At 60.7% G+C, this 19,004-nt stretch overlaps 3 protein-coding genes across 10 annotated transcripts in view; 1 reads left to right on the top strand and 2 right to left on the bottom strand.

Annotated features, from left to right (window-relative positions):
* The window catches only part of MFSD12 (major facilitator superfamily domain containing 12), a 24,934-nt gene extending 13,576 nt beyond the window's left edge, over positions 1 to 11,358 (top strand). For both annotated transcript variants that reach the window (XM_032625972.1, XM_032625971.1), the window contains 9 exons: positions 3,442 to 3,652; positions 5,417 to 5,555; positions 5,676 to 5,858; positions 6,148 to 6,240; positions 6,325 to 6,417; positions 6,813 to 6,983; positions 7,074 to 7,168; positions 8,297 to 8,427; positions 8,543 to 11,358. In XM_032625972.1, the coding sequence (XP_032481863.1) occupies positions 3,442 to 3,652; positions 5,417 to 5,555; positions 5,676 to 5,858; positions 6,148 to 6,240; positions 6,325 to 6,417; positions 6,813 to 6,983; positions 7,074 to 7,168; positions 8,297 to 8,427; positions 8,543 to 8,565 (1,139 nt within the window). In that variant the 3' untranslated portion in view covers positions 8,566 to 11,358. The remainder of the gene's footprint in view (positions 1 to 3,441; positions 3,653 to 5,416; positions 5,556 to 5,675; positions 5,859 to 6,147; positions 6,241 to 6,324; positions 6,418 to 6,812; positions 6,984 to 7,073; positions 7,169 to 8,296; positions 8,428 to 8,542) is intronic.
* C3H19orf71 (chromosome 3 C19orf71 homolog) lies at positions 3,659 to 13,510 on the bottom strand. 3 transcript variants are annotated; one of them, XM_032625973.1, is made up of 5 exons: positions 12,768 to 13,510; positions 12,324 to 12,568; positions 9,862 to 10,109; positions 9,639 to 9,764; positions 3,659 to 4,650 (listed from the first exon to the last, which is right to left on the bottom strand). In XM_032625973.1, the coding sequence occupies exons 1-5, from the start codon at positions 13,095 to 13,097 to the stop codon at positions 4,319 to 4,321; spliced, it is 1,281 nt and encodes a 426-aa protein (XP_032481864.1). In that variant the 5' UTR covers positions 13,098 to 13,510; the 3' UTR covers positions 3,659 to 4,318. The 3 variants fall into 3 exon arrangements, with proteins under 3 accessions (XP_032481864.1, XP_032481867.1, XP_032481865.1); XM_032625974.1 differs by lacking the exon at positions 3,659 to 4,650 and adding an exon at positions 9,328 to 9,541 and having other exon boundaries at positions 12,768 to 13,176; XM_032625976.1 differs by having other exon boundaries at positions 12,324 to 13,103.
* Positions 13,511 to 14,520: 1,010 nt separating this feature from the next.
* Positions 14,521 to 19,004, bottom strand: part of FZR1 (fizzy and cell division cycle 20 related 1) — a 30,288-nt gene continuing 25,804 nt past the window's right edge. For 2 of the 5 annotated variants that reach the window (XM_032625969.1, XM_032625968.1), the window contains exons 8-14: positions 18,531 to 18,596; positions 17,963 to 18,065; positions 17,695 to 17,879; positions 17,312 to 17,545; positions 16,908 to 17,012; positions 16,378 to 16,479; positions 14,521 to 16,018 (exon numbers count right to left, since the gene is read on the bottom strand). In XM_032625969.1, coding sequence (XP_032481860.1) covers positions 15,977 to 16,018; positions 16,378 to 16,479; positions 16,908 to 17,012; positions 17,312 to 17,545; positions 17,695 to 17,879; positions 17,963 to 18,065; positions 18,531 to 18,596 — 837 coding nt within the window. In that variant the 3' untranslated portion in view covers positions 14,521 to 15,976. The remainder of the gene's footprint in view (positions 16,019 to 16,377; positions 16,480 to 16,907; positions 17,013 to 17,311; positions 17,546 to 17,694; positions 17,880 to 17,962; positions 18,066 to 18,530; positions 18,597 to 19,004) is intronic. The other 3 variants (XM_032625967.1, XM_032625970.1, XR_004349100.1) reach the window with 2 other exon arrangements.

Genomic DNA, 19,004 nt, shown 5'->3' on the forward strand with positions numbered 1-19,004 from the left:
CATCTGTATCAGGGTGACCACCCAGGACAACTCTTGAGTCAGACTGCCTAGAGTCCCCTCTGTCTGTCTGTTCCCCCCAGTGCACTTTGTGCATCCATCCCCTCACTCATCTCGGGCAACCTGGCACTTGGTGGCTTTGGGGAGCTGCCTGGGAACTGGGTTGGGGACCGGGTGAGCCAGAAGGGTCGGGGTTCTGTGCTTGTCCGGCTGATGGGATGGGGGTCTGCAGAGCAGGTAATGGGGTCACCCTCTGTTTGTTATGAGGGAGTTACCTGGACTAGAGGGCTGTTGGTGAGGGGAGGAGGTGGGTCCCACGGGGGCTGGGGCACCCTGCCCGGTGCACACCCATGATAAGGCCCGGCTCCTGGCATCCCTTCTCTGCCCGCCGGGACCCTGGGCCCTGAGATTAGCTCTGGCCACTTTGCCTGCTGTTCTTTCACTGGCAGAAGTACCCGCCGCATCCTGGCGCTTGGGGCACACCGGGCATTTAAGGAGGCAGAACCAGGAATCCTGCCCGCTTCTGGGAATTCTGGGCGGCAGCTTTCCAGAAACCGGGAGGGCCGGCTGGTATCTCCTTGCCCTTGGGAACAGTGACTGAGGAGGCAGTGATTTGCCTTGGCCCTCATGAGGGACATTTTTTGCAAGGTACAACAGATCTCCAAGTTGCCTGCAAGTGGCTGGCATTGCTGTGGCCGTGGCCTAGGGTCTGGATTTCAGTTTCTTAGACACTGAGGATGCACAGACTGTTCTTGGGTCACATTAGGCTAGCAGCCCGGGTGCGGGGCCGTGGCGGGAGCAGGGAGAGGCATGTGACTCAGACCCCAGACAGAGGTATCCCTCTGCGGGCTGCGGTTGGGATTGCTTACAGAGCTGAGCCCAGAGTATCAAATGCAGTTTTGTTCATAATAGTTGAGTAGACCCGTTGACACACAAAAAAGGTAGTTCTTGGGTCAGAGAGATGTGAGGGCTATTTTCTCTGGGGCAGACAGGTGAGCCCCTTCTAAGGAGATGGAGTCAGCCACAGGTAGGTTTGCCTGGCAGTGGACGCTGCATGTGCAAAGGCCCTGAGGTGGGACCTCGTAACAGCCTGTCTTCCCGTTTTGTAGGTGGGGGGCTGAGGTTCAGCGACGGCCCCACCTGACCCCAGGGGGAGACACTGAGTCCCCTTGCAGAGGGGAGGTTAGGGTAGTGGAGGCACCTTTGTCAGTACACTGAAGGCTTTGTGTTTATGCCTTCAGCTTATGATGGGTGCCCCAACCAGATACCAGGGCCTCCATCTGTGCCCTCTCCCTGCATGTGCAGAGATCCAGGAAGAACTGTGGAGAGGGGAAGCCAGGGTGGCCCCTTGTGATGCCTGATAAGGTGACTTGAGTGAAGGTCACCTCGGCCTCAGTGCTCACTTCTCTTTTTTACCGAAGTCTGTGGGTGGTGGGGACAGACTCATTCTTTCCCTTAACAAGCCCTCGGGGCTCCCCGTCTAGCGCAGAGAGGACCCGGAAAGCCAGACATGGACACTCCTGTCGGGTCCAGGCTGGGGCAGGTGGGTAGACTGGGCTTCATAGGAAGAAGCAGAGCTCTGGAGGAGGGGACATTAGCTTTGGGGTTTTGAAGGATGAATAGGAGTGTATGTGTGTAGGGGGGCATTCCAAGTAGTTGAAACAGCTTTTGCAAAGGTGTGACATCTCAAGGCTTTGAAGTTGCTGAGACAGGAAGTGGCGCAAAGAAGTAGGAGCTCCCGATTTCACACATTAACTCTTAATTCTCATGCCAATTTTGTGAGGTATTTTTATTAGCTCCCTTTCCTGGAAACGGAGGCCCAGAGAGGCAGTCACTTGCCCAAAGTCCCCCAGCCAGGCAGCCTGGCCCTGACAATGGTTAACGTGGCCTGGGCAGCAGCAGGGTACAGTCCGTCCAGCCAGGGCAGCACATTCTTCTGACCAGAGACTACAGTTCCTGTCTGGCCCCAGGGTGGCCTCCAGGCCACCAGGAATCTGCCTGGGGTGCCTCTTCCAGGCACCAGTTCCAGAGAAATACCAAACGTGGTTTTGGTTTCATTTCCCAGTCCCTGGACTGTTGGGGTGGGCCCAGGTTCTGGGGGATGAGGTCACCTCCAGGGCCTGGTGGGGAGGAAGGAAGTCTGGCTCCAAGTGCTCTGGGGTGGGAGGAGAAGGGTGGAGGGCTGGAGGGAAGGAGCATGGCTGAGTCCAGCAGGCTGGCCTCGCAGCTCACTCAGTGGGCCTCAGTTTCCTCATCAGGAAATGGGCTGGTTTAATAATGTTCACCTCTTTGGGCTGTTTTAAATAGAGGCCACTATTATTATTATTCACTCATTCAAAAGATCTTGATGCGCCAGACTCTATATTGGGTGCCAGGGACACAGAAGTGACTTGGAGAGACCTGTTACCCACCCCCCAGACAGAGAGACAAAAGAATTCCTGTGTGTGCGAAGGGGTATGAAGGAGAGAAAGCAGGGTTCAGACAGAGGGTGTCAGAGTGGGGAGGGGACTGCTGGTGACTGGGCTGGTCAGGGGGACTCTTTGAGGAGGTGGCATTTTAGTTGAGTCCTGGAGGGTTGAAGAGGAGTGCGCCTTGCTGAGATGTCATGGGAAAAGCATTCCAGGCAGAGGGGACAGCCTGTACAAAGGCCCTGGGGCAGGAAGAACAGGGAGGAGGCCCGGGTGGCTGGAGCAGAGTGAGCGAGGGGGAGAGAGGGAGGAGGGGATGGGTCAGGGCGGGTGGTGCAGGCCCCTTTGGGACCTCGGGGAGAACTTGTGCTTGTTCTGAGGTATGAGTGTTTTCCAGGGAGAGGCACCTGGGCCTCCTGACTCCTGGCAGCCCCACAGGACGCCTGGTAGGAGCTGGGAGGAAAAGGCCCCCTCTGTGGGCGAGGTGGGAAGGGGAAGTGATGGGGTAAGTGGCGCATCTGTGGTGGGCAGTTCCCCAGGGGACCTCCACAGCTCCCTTTCAACCTGCTGCGTGGCCTTAGGCTCGGCTTGTTTCCCCAGCTGTCACCAAGGGGCCAAACTTGGCAAGCCCTGAGCCGGCATGGCAAGACCCCATTCTTGCCCCCTATCATCTGGCCCTGCCCCTGCATGGTTACAGCATGTGGCCGGCTCTGTGTCAGTTCCCCCATCACACACAAGGGGCGTAGGGCCTGGACTGGGAGGCCCAGCCCCTCTGTCCTGTTTGGTTGTGTGTCCTCAGGAGGGCCCCAGATCTCTCGGCCTTAGTTCCCCATCTGTCACAGGGGCTGTAAGCCTGGGGAGCCCCGGGCTGCTGACACCCACTCACTGTGTGACTTTGTTGTGTGTGTGTTTGTGGAGGGGGTCTCTAACCTTTTCCATGTCTCGGTTTTATCCCCCCGCCCCCGCTCACCTGGGGAGCCCTGGGCCAGCGTGGGAAGGCCCTGCAACGTGCCCTCCCCGCTCTGCTTGTCCACAGGCACTATCTGCGTCCTGCTGTCCTTCCCCTTCATCTTCAGCCCCTGCCTGGGCTGCAACGCCACCACGCCCGAGTGGGTTGCCCTCCTCTACTACGGGCCCTTCATCGTGATCTTCCAGTTCGGCTGGGCTGCTACACAGATTGCCCACCTCAGCCTCATCCCGGAGCTCGTCACCAACGACCACGAGAAGGTGGAGCTCACGGCTCTCAGGTGCCGCCTTGAGGGCAGGGCGGGCAGGCGTGCAAAGAGCAGGCACGGCGGGGGGCCCAGGGCCACCCTCCCATGTCTGGGCTCTGCTTGGCTGTGCGGCTCTGGACTCTGCCCCAGCGTGGGCATCTGTAAATTAGTGTATTATTCAGCCATTGCTGCGTAACAAATGAGCACCAAGTTAGCAACTTCAAAGAGCACACATTGACCACCTCCTGGTTTCTGTGGGTCAGGAGTCTGGCTTAGCTTAGCTGGGTTCTCAGCGTTAGTCTTGAGGCTGCAGTCAAGGTGTCGGCTAGGGCTGGGGCGTCATCTGAGGCTTGGGGTCCCTCTACCCTGCTCATGTCATTGTTGGCAGTGTTTGTCTTCTTATAGATTTAGAAGTCTTGGGGGTTGGGACTTCCCTGGTGGTCCAGTGGTTAAGACTGAGCTTCCACTGCAGGGGCATGGGTTCGATCCCTGGTCGGGGAACTAAGATCCTGCATGCTGCACGGCATGGCCAAAATAAGAAGTTGTAGGGGCTTGCTGCTTCTTTGAGGCCAGCACGAGTCTCTCATCTCAGGGGTGGTGTGAGCCCACTTTCTGAGGGTCGCCTGATTAGGTCAGGCCCACTCAGGATAATCTCCCTTACTTACATCCACAAAATCCCTTTACCTTTGCCACAGACAGTTACCTAACACGGGCTTGACATCCCATCACATTCACACGTCCCGTTCCCCAAGGGGAGGGGGTTAGAGGGGGCAGGGGGGCAGGCCATGGGAACGTCTGAGCCATCTTAGAATCCCGCCTCCCACACATGGGTGCAGCTGGCGCCCAGCGCGTCCGTTTCTTGCCTGAGGTGCTGAAGGTGATTCTGCGTGTGATGGTAGCAGGAGCACTTATGGAACGCTTGCTGTGGGCTGGGCACAGTTCTGGGCCCATCACGCAGAAGATCTTGAATTCTGACGACAAGCCCGAGAGGTTGTCATGTGCCCAGGGACAGGGTTGGAGCAGAGTGGGGCCTGTGCAGTGGGAACAGGGATCAGATGACAGTTCTCGGCAGGAGGGACATCACGCGTGAAGGTGGCCACGCGGGCATAAGCGCTCGTCATGAGGGCCCTGCCTGTTTGAGCCCAGTTCCCCATTACGGCCGAGAGCTGCGGGCACTAACGGCGGGGGTTGCTCAATGCCTGGGGCCCCCGAGGGCCCCAGCTGAGGGGGACAGGCTGGGCCCGGTAGAGGCCAACCTCTGGGCGCTTTCTACCCGCAAGTGCTTTACCGCCTGCCTCGTGTCATTTTTGCCTTGACCTCTGCAGGTGTTCTTGTTCTCACTTTCAGAAAGGGAAATGGACTCCTGGTGAGATCCAGAGGCTCCTCGCCCCGGCCAGGGCCCTAGGCAGGACATGGCTCTGGGACTGCAGGCAGGAGTGGACTCGGATGACTCTAGACCATGGAGCCCTTGCCCAGCTGAAGCCCAGGATTTCTGAGTATCCTGGGTTCTCAGGCTTCTGGGTTGCAGGCCTGACTTGGCCCTGCTTTGCTGAGTCTCTACATTCAGGCCCCAGGCAGATGGGACCTCACAGTGGGGTCTTGGGCCAGAGAAATCAGATACGTGCAGGCTCGGGAAACTGAGGCCAGCAGAGGCTTTCCTGGGCTACCCAGTGTGTTGGTGGCTGAAATCACCTGGCCGGAGGTTCCCCAGACGCTCTGACTGTACACCTGCCTGGGGAGTAAGTGGTTGCGTGGCTCCCGAGCTGCCCTTCTGAGGCCTTGCCTGTGCCCTGGCAGGTACGCCTTCACCGTGGTGGCCAGCATCACTGTCTATGGGGCTGCCTGGCTTCTGCTCCACCTGCAGGGCCCTCCCCACATGGGGTCCACTCAGGATGTCTATGACCAGCTGGGGGTCCAAGATGTGCCGGTGTTCCGGGTGAGCTGGGGCCCGGGGTGGGCCAAGGCTGGCTGCTGCCCGGGTGGGACAACCCCAAGGCCCTGAACTCAGGGCTTGGGCCGAGAGTCGCTGCTGACCCCTCTCCTGCCCGGTCCCCAGAACCTCTCGCTGTTGGTGGTGGGCCTTGGAGCTGTCTTCTCACTGCTGTTCCACCTGGGCACCAGGGAGGGGCGCCGGCGGCAGGTGGAGGAGCCAGATGAACACAGCCCTCTGTTGGCCCCTGCTACTGCCCGGCCCTTGCTGCTCTGGAAACACTGGCTTCGGGAGCCGGCCTTTTATCAGGTATGTCATAGGGGCAGAGGGTGTTGGAGTTGATGCCCCTCTCCCACCAGGCCCTTACTCTGTGCGGCTGCAGGCAGGGATGGCAGACACTGGAGCACACGTAGCCCCTTCTCCAGTCACACCCAGGGCAGACATTACTAATGTCACTGCTCTCTTCTCCACCTGACCAGCTAGGCAGTCACTACTAATGGATCAGGTGCCAGCTGCAGGGTTCCTCACGTTGGCCCCCAGTGCTCCCCCCTTATGGGAGTAGAGGAGGGCCCCCTCTGACCCGTCCCTCTGTTTACAGGTAGGCTTGCTGTACATGAGCACGAGGCTCATTGTGAACCTGTCCCAGACATACATGGCCATGTACCTCACCTACTCCCTCAACCTGCCTAAGGTGAGCCGGCCGGGTGGCAGGGGTGCGGGGCCTTGAGCCTGATGAGCCGCTCCTGACACGCCTGCGCCCACTGTGCCCCAACAGAAGTTCATCGCCACCATCCCACTGGTGATGTACCTCAGCGGCTTCCTCTCCTCCTTCCTTCTGAAGCCCGTCAACAGGTGCATCGGGAGGAACGTGAGTAGGCCGGGCAGAGGGCAGTGTGCCTTGCGCAACCTGGGCGACTCCAGACCACGGTCCAGCGTGGGAGCCAGAGGGTGGCCGGAGTGACTGAGGAACTGAATGCTTCATTTTATTTCCTTTTAATTGAGTTGCGTTGAGACCCAAGGAGCCGCCCATCTCTAGTGGCAGCTGTAACAGCATAGCTCTAGAACATCTGCTCCATTGAGCTCGGAGCACCTCTGAGGCTCAGAATCACAGAATCCTCTGAGGTCAGAGCTGGGGGCTCCTTAGGGATAACCCAACTCAAACCCCACTTTGCTGGGGTTGGGGGCTGGACTGAAGGTCAGAAAGGGCAAGTGCCAGGCTCAGGGCTGCCCAGCAAGGCGGGCCTGATGCTGCGCTCTCTGCAGATGACCTACTTTGTGGGCCTCCTGGTGATCCTGGCCTTCGCAGCCTGGGTGGCACTGGCAGATGTGCTGGGTGTGGCTGTGTATGTGGTGGCTGTACTGCTGGGCGTGGGCTGTGCCACCATCCTCGTCACCTCGCTGGCCATGACAGCTGACCTCATCGGCCCCCATACGGTAGGGCTGCTGAGCCAGTCCGGGTTGGGGTTGGGGTTGGGGACCAGGGCCGAGGCCTGGGATGCTGACCCCCTGCTCGTGTCCCCCCAGCACAGCGGAGCCTTCGTGTATGGCGCCATGAGCTTCTTGGACAAGGTGGCCAATGGGCTGGCAGTCATGGCCATCCAGAGCCTGCACCCCTGCTCGTGAGTACCCCTATCCATTTGTTCTTGTGTTTAATGAGCTGTGCTGAGGCCGTGCTGTGCCCCAGGCACTGCCCCAGGTCTGCTAATTTCATGAGAACAGAAGACCCCGCCCCGTTGGCGTCACAGCCAGGGAGACTGAGTTATTCCCTACCTCGAGCACCCATTTATTTACTGAGCTGACAGTCTGTCCTGGGCCGGGTGCTAAGGACACACAGGTGGATCGGGGGGATGTGAGCAGACAGGGCAGAGGGAGAGCCTGGAATCCCTGTAATTCAGACCCTCAGAACCTAGGGTTCCAGCCCCAGATGGTTCTAGACCTGAGTTTGCACCCTGTAGAAGCCCAGGATTTGGGAATGAAAGCTGGCCTGGTCCTCTGTCCTCATGGAGCTGGGGACAACACGAGCCACATGAATAATCTCATGAATAAATGTGTACAAAGGGTGTGAAGGACACCACTTGGGGAGGCCTGACTGTGGCGAGAAGTCAGGAAGGGGTGACATGGGACCCAAGACCTGGAGGATGTCAGGGAGTTCTAGGCGTATGGGGAGGAGCAGCCTTGTGCAAAGGCCCCGGGGCAGGACTGTGCCTGGCATGGTGGAAGGACAGCAACGAGGCCCTTGTGGCTAGAACAGAGTGAGCAAGGTGGAGAGAGGGAGGAGGGGAGGGCAGGGAGGGGACGGGTCGTGCAGGGCCTTGTGGGCCACAAGGAGGACGGGTTTTTGCCCCAAGGGAGGTGGGCCCCTGGAGGGCTGTGAGCAGAGGGGTTGGGGCCTGAGTCAGGTGCTCACAGGCGCCCTCTGGCGGTTACTGCGGGGAGGACAGACAGGGAAGGGACGGTGGGAACAGGGAGGGGACTAGGATGGTTGGGGAGCAGGTGGTGATGGGGCTGGATCCTGAGGGAGGAGAAATGGGCAGTCTGGGGTAGACTTGGAAGGCAGAGCTGACCTTACTGACTGAAGTATCTGTTGGAGGGGAGGAGGAGGTTGAGGGCAACCACTTGGTCCTGGCCTGAGTGCGGGGAAAGATGGGGTGCCCCAGCTGAGATGGGAGGAGCAGGAGGTCCAGGCTGGGGCTGGAAGTTACCGACAGGCATCTGCTCACCCCCTTCTGCCCTTCCTCTGCCCCCAGCTCAGAGCTCTGCTGCAAAGCCTGCGTGGCCTTCTACCACTGGGTGATGGTGGCCGTGACGGGTGGCGTGGGCGTGGCTGCCACCCTGGCTCTGTGCAGTCTCCTGGTCTGGCCCGTCCGCCTTCGGAGCTGTGAGTTGCAGGCCCCGCCACCCCACAAAAGCCCCAAACCAGCCATGGGTGTGTACGTCTGGGCCAGGACAGGCCCCGCCCTCCCTAACCCTACTTCCACCCCCTTCTCTTGCAGGGCACCCTGGAGCCCAACCTTGACACCGCCCCATGGTCCTTTACCCTTTGTAAATTAACCGCGACTGTGAACGCTCGCTGCCCAACGAGGCCTGCAGCGGCCCCTTTGCTGCTCTGATCCCACTCCTGCGTCGGTCCCATCCCTGCCTGGCTGTGGGGGTCGGGTCAGGGTGGGCGGGATACCAGCAGCTTCTCCCTGCTAGGGCGGGGACACTGAGCTAGGCCCTCTGGTATTCAGGAGCTGGTGGGGTCCTTGTGGGTCTGGGGTACCCCAATCCCGACTCTAACTCACCCCCAGCTGTTTGGATGATTCGGGGTGCCCTGTGTTGTGTGGGGGCCGGATGTGAGGCTCCTGGGCGCAGGGCCTGTCCCGAGCTCAGCCCCGGCCAGCCTAGGGTCTCCCGGGTGCTACTACTGGGTGCTGCCAGGCCCTGGAGGACAGAGCCATTGCGGAGCCTGCCAGGAGCCCCAGCCTCAGGGTTAGGGGGCTGGGCCCAGACCCCGGCCGTGGCGATGGTGAGGCTCAGCACGCCAGGGCCCCAAGTGTGGCTCCCTGCGCCCAGGCCACTGCTGACAGTGAATAAAGAGCCGCCTGGGGCCAGGACTGTGCCTTGGCCTGGGGCCCGGGGTAGGGGGAGCCGAGGGCAGGCGAGGTCATCTGTCTGACTCTGCCCTGGAGCTTGGTCACTAGGGTCCTGGTTCAGAGCTCCCTTCATCTGGCTGCCTGACCTCCCCAGGCCCCAGCCCCAGAGGTGGACAGACGCCTTGGGGGAGAGGCGCCGGGTCCCTGAAGAGCCACACCAGGCAGCACGAGATCTTTATCAGTGACTGGCCGTGTAGACAAGCCGGGGCTGCTGGTTGGTGGAGGGGCAGCAGGGTCCCAGGTCCCACTGCCGGTAGTTCTGGGTGGTGTAGCGCGGGCGCTGGGGCGCCGACAGGTATGGCACGTAGTCAGATGCCTGCCACAGCGGCTTGACCCCAAATTGGTGTCTGTGGATCACTGGGGGGCCAGGACCCAGGTCACCAGCTGGCCCCGCCTCCTGGCCCCCGGCATCTCACCGCCAGCCCCTGGGTCGCCTGCCCCGGCCCAAGCTCACCGTACTCCTCGTCCCGGTTGGGTCTGTCTTTCCACAGCATGCTCCTGTACTGCGCGCGGGGGCCACTGTACTGCGCAGGGATGATGGGGTCGTACCAGGCGGTCTCCCGGAGACGCTGGGTGTAGGCTGTGGGGTAGGGGTCAGGGGTCATCTCTGCACCTGTGGGCCTCACCCTCCCCTCCAGGCGAGCCTGGTGTCACGGAGGGCCGGGCTGGGCACTCACCCGAGGGCATGCTGGGCATGCTGTGCTCCCTGGGGCTGTGGCATCTGTGCCTGTGGGCATAAGCCTTAAAGTGTGGGCTGTCCAGAGCCTGAGGGAGCATGTTCCAGGCTTCTCGGGAGTCCGAGTTGGTCAGGCCCGTGTACCACAGCTGGCTGGCCGCGTCGTGTCCCATGGGTGTGTACTTGCAGCGCATCTCCTGCTTGATGGCCGGTGTCTGACAGGCCCCCTCCTGGGACAGGTAGTCATTGCTGAGGGCGGGGGTGGGAGGAGAGAGACTGAGTTTTCGGCCCCCCTGCCCTCCCCAGGCCTCTTCATCCCCATCACCAGCACTGAGGGTGCAGAATGCAGAAGCCTGGCCCGAGGTGCGGGGGGCCTTGTCTGTCCTTCAGTACTGGACATCCTCCCACCCAGGCTGGCAGAGGGTGGAAGGTTGACCCCTTGTAGCCCCTCCTCTCTGCCACATTCTCCCCAACCCCCAGGACCTCCTAAACATTTCATCTTTTCTTGCCTCTACTAAGTCCTTTGCCCAGCCTCCCAGACCTGCAGGCCCTTTCCTCCAGGAAGCCCCCCTGGCCTGGAGGTGCACCAGGAGGACGTGGTCTCAGCTATGGCTCAGTGAGTGGCGCAGGTTTCACCGTCATTGGTCTGGCCTGGGAGCCGTGGGTTGGGGACACTGGGAAAGTGTATGGGGAGCCCAGGCTCCCAGGGAGACCTTCAGGGAACCCTTGTGCCATCGCCACCCACCCAGCTATTGGGGCCAGCGGGGAGTGAAGGCAAGCTCACATTTAAAGGAGAAACTATTGCAGCTACACAGGAGTGCCTGTTCCAGGGGCCTCTGTTGCCAGAGCCCATCCCAGGCTGAAAGTATCAGGAGGGCTTCCCTGAGGAGGTGGCAGTGATGTGAGGAGGGTCGCGCTTGTGCAAAGGCCCTGGGGCAGCAGGGATGGTGTAAGGAACAGAGGCTGGCAGAGCAAAGAGGGAAGTGGAAATATGCTAACGATGGCAAAAATCAAACCTCAATGAGATACCATCAAAACTAAAGCTATCCTTCGGGAACACCCTCGCAGCACCACTGCCCAAGAGATAGACATGGGCACGTGCTTTGACCTGGCAAGCTTGCTCCAGGGAGATGCCCTAGGGAATAAGCCCGTGGCCCCAAGATGGTCCAAGCAGGGCTGCTGATAAAACGTTCTCCCCTGTGCCTGCTTGGAGTTCCCACTCCACACGGAAAACCAGAAACCCACGTGTTTCATAAGAGGTGGGCTCGGCCTGGTCAGTTTTGGGAAGTGGCCGCAGGCTGGTTTGCCACTTGCAGGGAGGGGAGTTTGGGGACTGTCTGGCAGGCCCCACTCTTTTTGAACTACAAAATGAACCAAAACTACAAAATGCACCTGACTTGTAAAAAGGAATTAAAACAGTCAAAAATAACACACAATGAAAAGCGAGTCTCTGTGTCAATTACACCTCAAAAAAACTAATAAAAAGAACATCGCGTTATGGCTGAAAAACTTTTTTTCTCATAATAAATGAATGCCTTTTTGACCTAGAATCAAGAAATCTAATGGCATTTAAATAAATAAAAGTACTGGAAAAAGCCGTGAGTCTCCCTGACCTAGCTGCCAGTCCCCTCCACCAGGGCCGCCACTCTTACTGGTTTCTGCTTCATTCCAGAAGCAGCGTGTAGGCACGAGCCATTCCATCCCATCACACGCCTGTGGGAACCTGCTTCTATCGTGGTGGCACAGATTTTTTTTTTTACTTAATCTTGGAAATGGAGCAGCAGCAAGGGCACTGACTCGCCTTTTCTGTAAAGCAGCATGGTGACCCATTATAGTTTATTAACGCTTATTAATGGGTCCTCTAATGGGGTGAACGTGTATCCCCAGTTCATGTCCACCTGGAATCTCAGAACATGACCTTACTTGGAAATAGGGTCTTAGCAGATGTAACTTAAGACAGGGTCATGCCGGGTCAGGGAGGCCCTAATGCAACCCTAATGCGGAGCCCTGGTGAGGCTGGGGTATCTACACGGTCAGGGGAGAAGGTCACGAGACAAGGGACGCCACGGACTGCCAGCACCCCCAGAAGCCAGGAGGGACACGGAGCAGATGCTCCCTCACGGCTTCAGAAGGCCCCAGCCCTGCTGACACCTTGGTCTTGGGGCTCCTGGCCCCCAGAACTGGGAGAGGTAAATTCTGTGCTCGAGGCCGCCCCCTTGTGGGGTTGTTCCAGCAGCGCAGGGCTCCCGGGAACCTATCTGCTCTGCTGGCTGGCTGTGTGTGTGTCCTGCATGCGTGAACCACCACGTGACCTGCGTGTACTCCTGCCAGGTCCCAAGCCTGGTGCAGGTGGGTGGGGAGGGTGCAGGGAGCAGGTGCAGCACCCACATACCTTTATGGAGACTGAAAAACGCTGGTGGGATGCAAACCCAAAGAGGCAGTGCAGGGGCAGGATGTGCTCACCTGTATAGAGATGCCGGGAGGTTCACTTCCAGGGTCCCCCGGGGGACGTAGGGCCGGGCAGCCTCCTGCCTCAGGGTCTGCATGTCTGCCTCTGGGTGCCCGGGGGCTCCTGCCTCCAAGGCCTGCGGGGCCATTGTTGACAGCTGCAAAGGCAGCCCGGTGTCCTGGCAACAGCTGGGTCTGCTGGCCACCATCCAGGCCACTGCCTCTCCCCCAGCTGAGGGGCCGAGCCGGAAGAGCAGAGGCTGGAGAAGGAGGCGGGCGCTCATCTGGGTAGGGCCGACCTGGGGCTCAGCCCTCCCACCTCTTCTCTGCCCCCCAAAACAGCCGCATGGGGGCCTCCAAACCCAACGAAGCTTCTGAATTTCCTTTCCACAACCTCAGCCCTACCCTTCCAGGTGCTCAGGCCAGCAGCCCTGCAGCCCCCAGGTCCTCCCTTCTCACCCCACCCCCGTTCAGTCCTTCATCTGTTTCCAAAATACATCCAGCACAAGAATCTGCACACACGTGTTCACAGTGGCACTGTGAACAACAGCCCCCCAATCCACAACAGCCAAAGAGCGGAAGCAACCCAAATGCCCACCAACCGCAGAACAGAAACCCAAAACAGGGTCCCTCCACACACTGGAACGTTAGCCATGGAAAGGGGTGACGCGCTGACACAACCTGGAGAACACGAAGCTCAGTGAGAGAAGCTGGACACAAAAGTGTCTGATTCCATTGATGGAAAACGTCCAGAACAGGCAAACCCACAGACACAGAGGGTGGATTCATGGTTGTCAGGGGCTGGGAGGGGGTGGGGGTGACTGATAATGGGGATGGGGCTTCTTTTGGGGGTGATGGAATGTTCTGGAATTAGATGGTGGTAGCCAGCACAACATAGTAAATATACTAAAACCCACAGGATTGTATACCTTAAAATGTTACACACGTTTTACTGCACGTTAAAACATTCACAAGAAATCCAGAACCTGCCTGCCTTTCACCATTTCCACCTGCTTGTGGCCGCAGTCCTGTCATTGCCTGCCCGGGCAGGGTGTCCTCCCTGGTCGCTGCGCCCCTGCCCACCTGTTTCCAGGTCTCCATACCAAGGGGAAGGGTGTCCCTTCCCCTCTCTGCCCACAGCCCTCCAGGGTCCCACCCTCCCTCCTGGGGTAACAGCCCAAGTCCTCCCCAAGGCCCTGTACAACCTGCCCTGTCTCCTCCCTCTCTCCCCCTCGCTCACTCTGCTCCAGACACACGGGCCTCCTGGCTGTTCCTCCAGCTCACCAGGCACAGTCCTGCCCCAGGGCCTTTGCATGGGTCCACAGCCTGAAGCACCAGCTCTGCCCGGGTGTGTCCATGCCCCCCTCAGGCCCTTGCGGACACGTCAGCCCTGGGCTCAAGCTGCCCTCTCCCAAGGCCCATGCCACCCTTTGCACCGTGACGGCCACATGCACTTACACTCTGTCGTCCACTCCCTGACATACAGAAGCTCCTCAAGGGCAGGTCTGGGCTCTGGCCTCCCTTGTCCCTGGCTGCCCAGGATGGGGATCTTCCCCAGGCTTGTGGGGAGGGCATGGGGTGCACCACCAGTTGTGGGCAGCTGCTCACTGCAGAGAGCCTCACCTCCCTTCCTTCTCAAGACCCCTGGGGCCCCCGGGCCCGTAGGCCCACCCATTGTCACAACCCCTCTGGTCCAGGCTGGTTTCCTCCCTGGGGCCTCCTGGCCCTCCCCACGCACAGGGTGCTGGGCCAGCAGTGTCCCTGCTGGCCCCGGAAGCACATCTGTCAGGCAGAGGTGCCGCCCCCTCTACCCTGGGCCAGGCCTCACTATGCTCAGACCACCAGCCCCAGGCCCACCCTCCACTTCCCAACAGAACCAGCCTGGCTGCAAAGGACTGGCCTGGATCACGGGGGCATGAATTCAAGGACCCCGGCGCCCCCTGCTGACCGCCTCTGAGTGGCCCCCGCAGCCTCTCCCCCAGAGCCAGCCATTCCCCACCGGTTTGTGACATTCAGGCCGCTCTGGGGTCCCGGTGTGTGCAGACTCCAGATGGATCGAGAAACAGGCAGCCCCAGCTGGGCACGACGCACATGGTTTAATGACGGCGATGCTGAATTCCAGGAGGAGCGAGGTTCACCTGCGCCAGGCGTGCGGTAGACAAAGGACTGCTCTTATTTAAAAAAAACACAACAAAACTCAAACAAACAAAAATAAAATCTGGACCCATCGGAATACACACATCTATGTACACTGTTCCTGCTCGTCCCTGCCCGTCCCCAGCAAGCAGCCGGGATGGGCCAGGAGGTGGGACCCACCCTTCCCCAAGTTCATGCAGGCTCAGCCGCCTGCCCCTCCGAAGAAGACCTTAAGAGCTGTGACCTCTGTCTCCCCCAGGGGTAGGGGTGGGCCACTGCTCTCCCCCAGCAAGCCTTAACATTTTGGGGACTGATTTACAGAAACACAGAAACAAATCCAAAGGAAAGTCACAGATACACATATACACATGCACACGTGTGGCTGGCTGAGCAGAGCACAAGGCCCTCACAACCGGAGGAGCGGGGGCTCCGGCAGAGCCGGGGTGACCGATGGGGCTCTGCGGGGCCCCCCCGGCCACGCTGGACCCCCGCCCTGCCCAGGCCACGTCCATCAATGTCCTCCGACCTGGGAAGGGGAGAGGAGAGGTAGGGTGGCTGCTCAGGCCCCTGGCCACACACTGGCCCCACCTCCCTCCTCCATCTCACCTGAGAACAGGGCAGAAGAGGACAATGAGGTGGGCCCAGGGTCAGGGGGAACTCAGGAAGCTTCTGGAGGAACCCTCAGGTGCCCCCTCCCGCAGCCGAAGGCGCAGATGGACAGGACCCACTAGGGTGGCCTGGAGGAGAAGGGGCTGGGGAGGAGGGCTGGGCACCCACAGGACCTAATCTGCAGGGTCAATTCTGCCCTCAGGTTACCCTGACCGGCCGCCCAGCAAGCTGCAAGAACCACAGTCGGCTGTGACCCCGTGAGCGACAAGGACAGTTGGGGTGAGCCATCATGGCGAACAGGTCCCACATCAGTCTCCCTCAGACAACAAGTCCTCCTCAAGGTGACCTCCTTTGGCGTGTGGCCTGCTCCCAATGCCGTGCCCCTGAAAGAGCCACCGGTCGGCTGCTGGGGCAGGGAGAGCAGAGGTGGCTGCAAAGAAACCTCTCGAGTGGGGACGTCGTTTCGATCCACGGGCCAACCTGAGCCGCCATCCTGCCAGGCCCTTGCCCGGCCGACCGGCCTGGTGTCCAGCCATCTGTCCCGTAGCAGGTGTGGGCAGCAGTGAGCACGAGCTTCCGGGCAGAGCCTGAAGCCCCAGCGAGGCGGTGACGGACACAGACGGAAGGAGGCGGCATCCAGGAGGCGTCCATCCCGCTCCGAGAACAGCCGTCCGAGCCGGGGCCACCCAGGGTGGAGGGATCCGGAGGCCCCACTCCTGCTGGTGCCCGAGCCCGGCCCCGCCCCAAACACCGGCTGACAGGGTTCACAATCAGGCTTTAATAGAACCTTCAGGGTCTCTCCAGGCCCGGCTCCCGCCCCACCCTGGCTGCCTGTCTTCCTCTGGGGCCCATGTTCGGGGGAGGGGAGGGTCCATGCACGCTGAGAGGTGGCGCTCTGCAACCAGGACGGCACGGCCACGGGTTTACCGGATCCTGGTGAAGAGGTTGAGGACGGACACGGATTCCTGCAGGGCACACAGGAGCGACGCTGAGCCCTCGGTCCGGTGACCTCCCGCAGGGGCCAGCTGCGAGGCTGGGCTGCTGGGCTGGGCGCCAGCCGCTTGGGCACGGGAAGGAAGTTCTGCCTGGAGGGACCCCGAGGCCTCGGGCCTGAGGAGGGGCCTGTGCAGGCACCTTGCACGGCGAGTGCCCCAGGATGTGCAGGGACACCAGGTGATGCAGGAGGAGAGAGGGGGTGTGGGGATCCCGGGGAGGGCACAGTTGACGGGGTGACTGGGGCTGGCTGAGCGGCGGGGGCGGGGCAGGAGGCCCCAGGACAGGCTGAGGGCATATACGTGGGGGAACATCTGGCGCTGATACCGACCCACTTTACCTTTGTCGAACGGGTTTTGCTAAAGACATTCCAGAACCTCAGGGTTTCATCTCCAGCACCAGTGACTATGGCCTCTCCGTCAGGGGACATGGCCTGCGGGAGAAGAGAGACCCCCTCTGTCCTTGTAGCCTATGGGCAAAGCCATGAGAACACAAAGGATGCCACACCCCGCTCTGTGCAATTGGGGGTTTAAGCACAAAACTTTTTTCTAGAAAAAACCAAAATATTGAAGAGTGAGTGGATTTGGGGAGGGGCTCCTTTCTCCAGACACGTGCAAGTGGTTATTTGGTGGAACATCTAGAGATGATCTGAGGGGTTGGATGTGGGTTAGTCGTGGCATCTTCTATTTTTATGTGGAAACAAACACCTGGAGATTATAAAGGCAGGCAGAGCTGCCCCTGCTCACAGGGCAGGGGCGTTGGTGAAACAGATTCAGAGTGATGATGCTGCACCCTGCAGTTCAGTCCCAGAGCCCGAAGCTGTTCCAGATGGAGGAACCGGGCCCAGCTGGGGAGACTCACCAGGTAGAGAACCCGGTAGGAGTGCCCGGTCAGCTTGGCCACCTGTGTCAGGGATGGGTATTTCCAGACGAGGATCTGGTTCTGCGAGTAGCCGTGCGTGCTCACCTAGGGGACACAGAGAATGCTGTCAGAGCCTGGGGCTCCCCCCTCCAGTGGCCCCAGGGCACAGACCCCCCCAGACACACCCACCGAGGCACAAGGACACCAAGGCGCGCCCGCAGGGTGCAGAGACCACAGGTATCAGCCCTCAACCCCGCACCCTGGTCGATGACTGACTCCAGGCAGGGAACCACACTGCACATGAGAGCCCTCGGGCCTCTCCTGCAGTCACTGGGCACAGGTACCGGGTCAGCTTCTGCCAGACCTGGATGGCTGGGGCCTGGCCTCCTGCGCCCCGCACTCACCAGCTCATTGGCGTGCTTGGACCAGGCGAGGTTGCACACCTGGGAGCCGGTGTCGATGCACTGCAGCGGCTGCCCCGTGAGAGTGTTCCAGAAGCGGATGCAGCGGTCGGCTGTGCCGCCGCCGGATGCCAGCAGCCCGTGCTGGTGCGGGGACCAGGCGATGGCCTTCACGGCCGCCAGGTGCTCTGTGTACTGCTGCACAGGGCTCAGGCTTGAGTGGTTCCAGACCAGCAGCTGCGGGGACGGGGCTGTGAGGCCCGGGCAGCTTGGCCCCCAAGGGAAGGCAGGGCCCATCTTGGCCTCCCTTGGGGTGCACCCCTGTCACCCCTGCTCCACGGCACAGGGGCTGGTGGGGAGGGAGGGAGGGCAGGGGCTGGGCCTACCTTGTTGTCGTTGCCCCCTGAGGCGAGCAGCTGGTGGTCCGTGGACCACTTGAGCCCACACACCTCCTGCCGGTGGCCCTGCAGCCGCCGCTCTGACTGCAAGGGCGGCGTGCGGATGTCCCTCTGCAGGATCATGCGGTCCCGGCTCCCGGACGAGAGCTGGTCGGCGTTCCAGGCCAGCGCCCCTGCGGCCGGGCAGAGGGTGGGATGAGAACGTGGCCCGGCCCCTCGGGACCCACCCACCCCCGGGCCCCGAGCGGCTCCTCACCGACGCGTGCCGTGTGGCCTTCCAGCATGGACAGCTTCTTCCCTGCGGCTGCATCCCAGATCTGCACCAAGCCCTTGTGTGTGCCGACGGCCACCAGGTTCCCCTAGGACGACAAAACGGGCAAGAGCGGGCATCAGGCCCGTGTGGGGACCCCTTGCTTGGGCGGCCAGGGGCTCCCCTCACCTCCCCGTGGCAGAGCCTTGGGCCCACTTCTTTCAAGGTCTCTAACACGCGCCCCTTCGGACACCCCTCCTAAGAACTTTCTGGGCAGACGGTTATACAGAGAATGGAACTGTTAAAATCCATGCAACGTGGCCCAAGATCCACATGCTTCAACATGTGGAGTGAGCCTGCCCCCGAGTCTCTGTCACTCCAACCATCTCTACCAGGCTGGGGACAGCTGGGGGCACAGGTGTCACTGGGGCTTGGACAAGTGACCACAAGGCCAGATTCTGGCTCCTCTGGGTCTCCCAGGCCCCCATCACTGCCGAGGGCCCCTCCAGTGAGGGCCGGTCGACGTCCCTTGGGCCAACCCTGCTCAGCTGGGTGATAGGGCTAGTGTACTGACCCTCTCAGACCAGCCAACGGAGGTCACCGAGTCCCCTTCCACGGAGAGGTCACAGAGCCGGGTCACCTAGCAGAAGGGGGAGCAGTTGGTGCCCACTGCTCCTTCAAGGTCCAGACTGTCCATTCATCCATCTCTCTGTCCACCCATTCGTTCATTCATTCACACCTCAGGCCTAAGGGCACTGGCATCAGTGCTGGGACCCAGTAGAAGGCGGCTAGGGGGCTCGGGAAGCCACAGGCCAGGAGGGGACACACCCAAGCACAGGGATGCTGACTGCACAGAGCCTGGAGGGACGCGGGCATCACGACCGGGGGGATCCCTGCAGCAGGTGTCGGCCACAGGCTGCCGGGTCGGGGGTCGTGTGTGTGTGTGTGCGCGCGCGCGCGAGACAGAGAGACACTGAGAGAGAGAGTGAGAGTGCGGGTGTGCCAGCCTCCCTGTGCTGGCTTCGCTCGCCTCTGAACCCACTTGCAT

The sequence above is a fragment of the Phocoena sinus genome, chromosome 3 (assembly GCF_008692025.1).
Source record: "Phocoena sinus isolate mPhoSin1 chromosome 3, mPhoSin1.pri, whole genome shotgun sequence".
NCBI lineage: Eukaryota > Metazoa > Chordata > Mammalia > Artiodactyla > Phocoenidae > Phocoena > Phocoena sinus.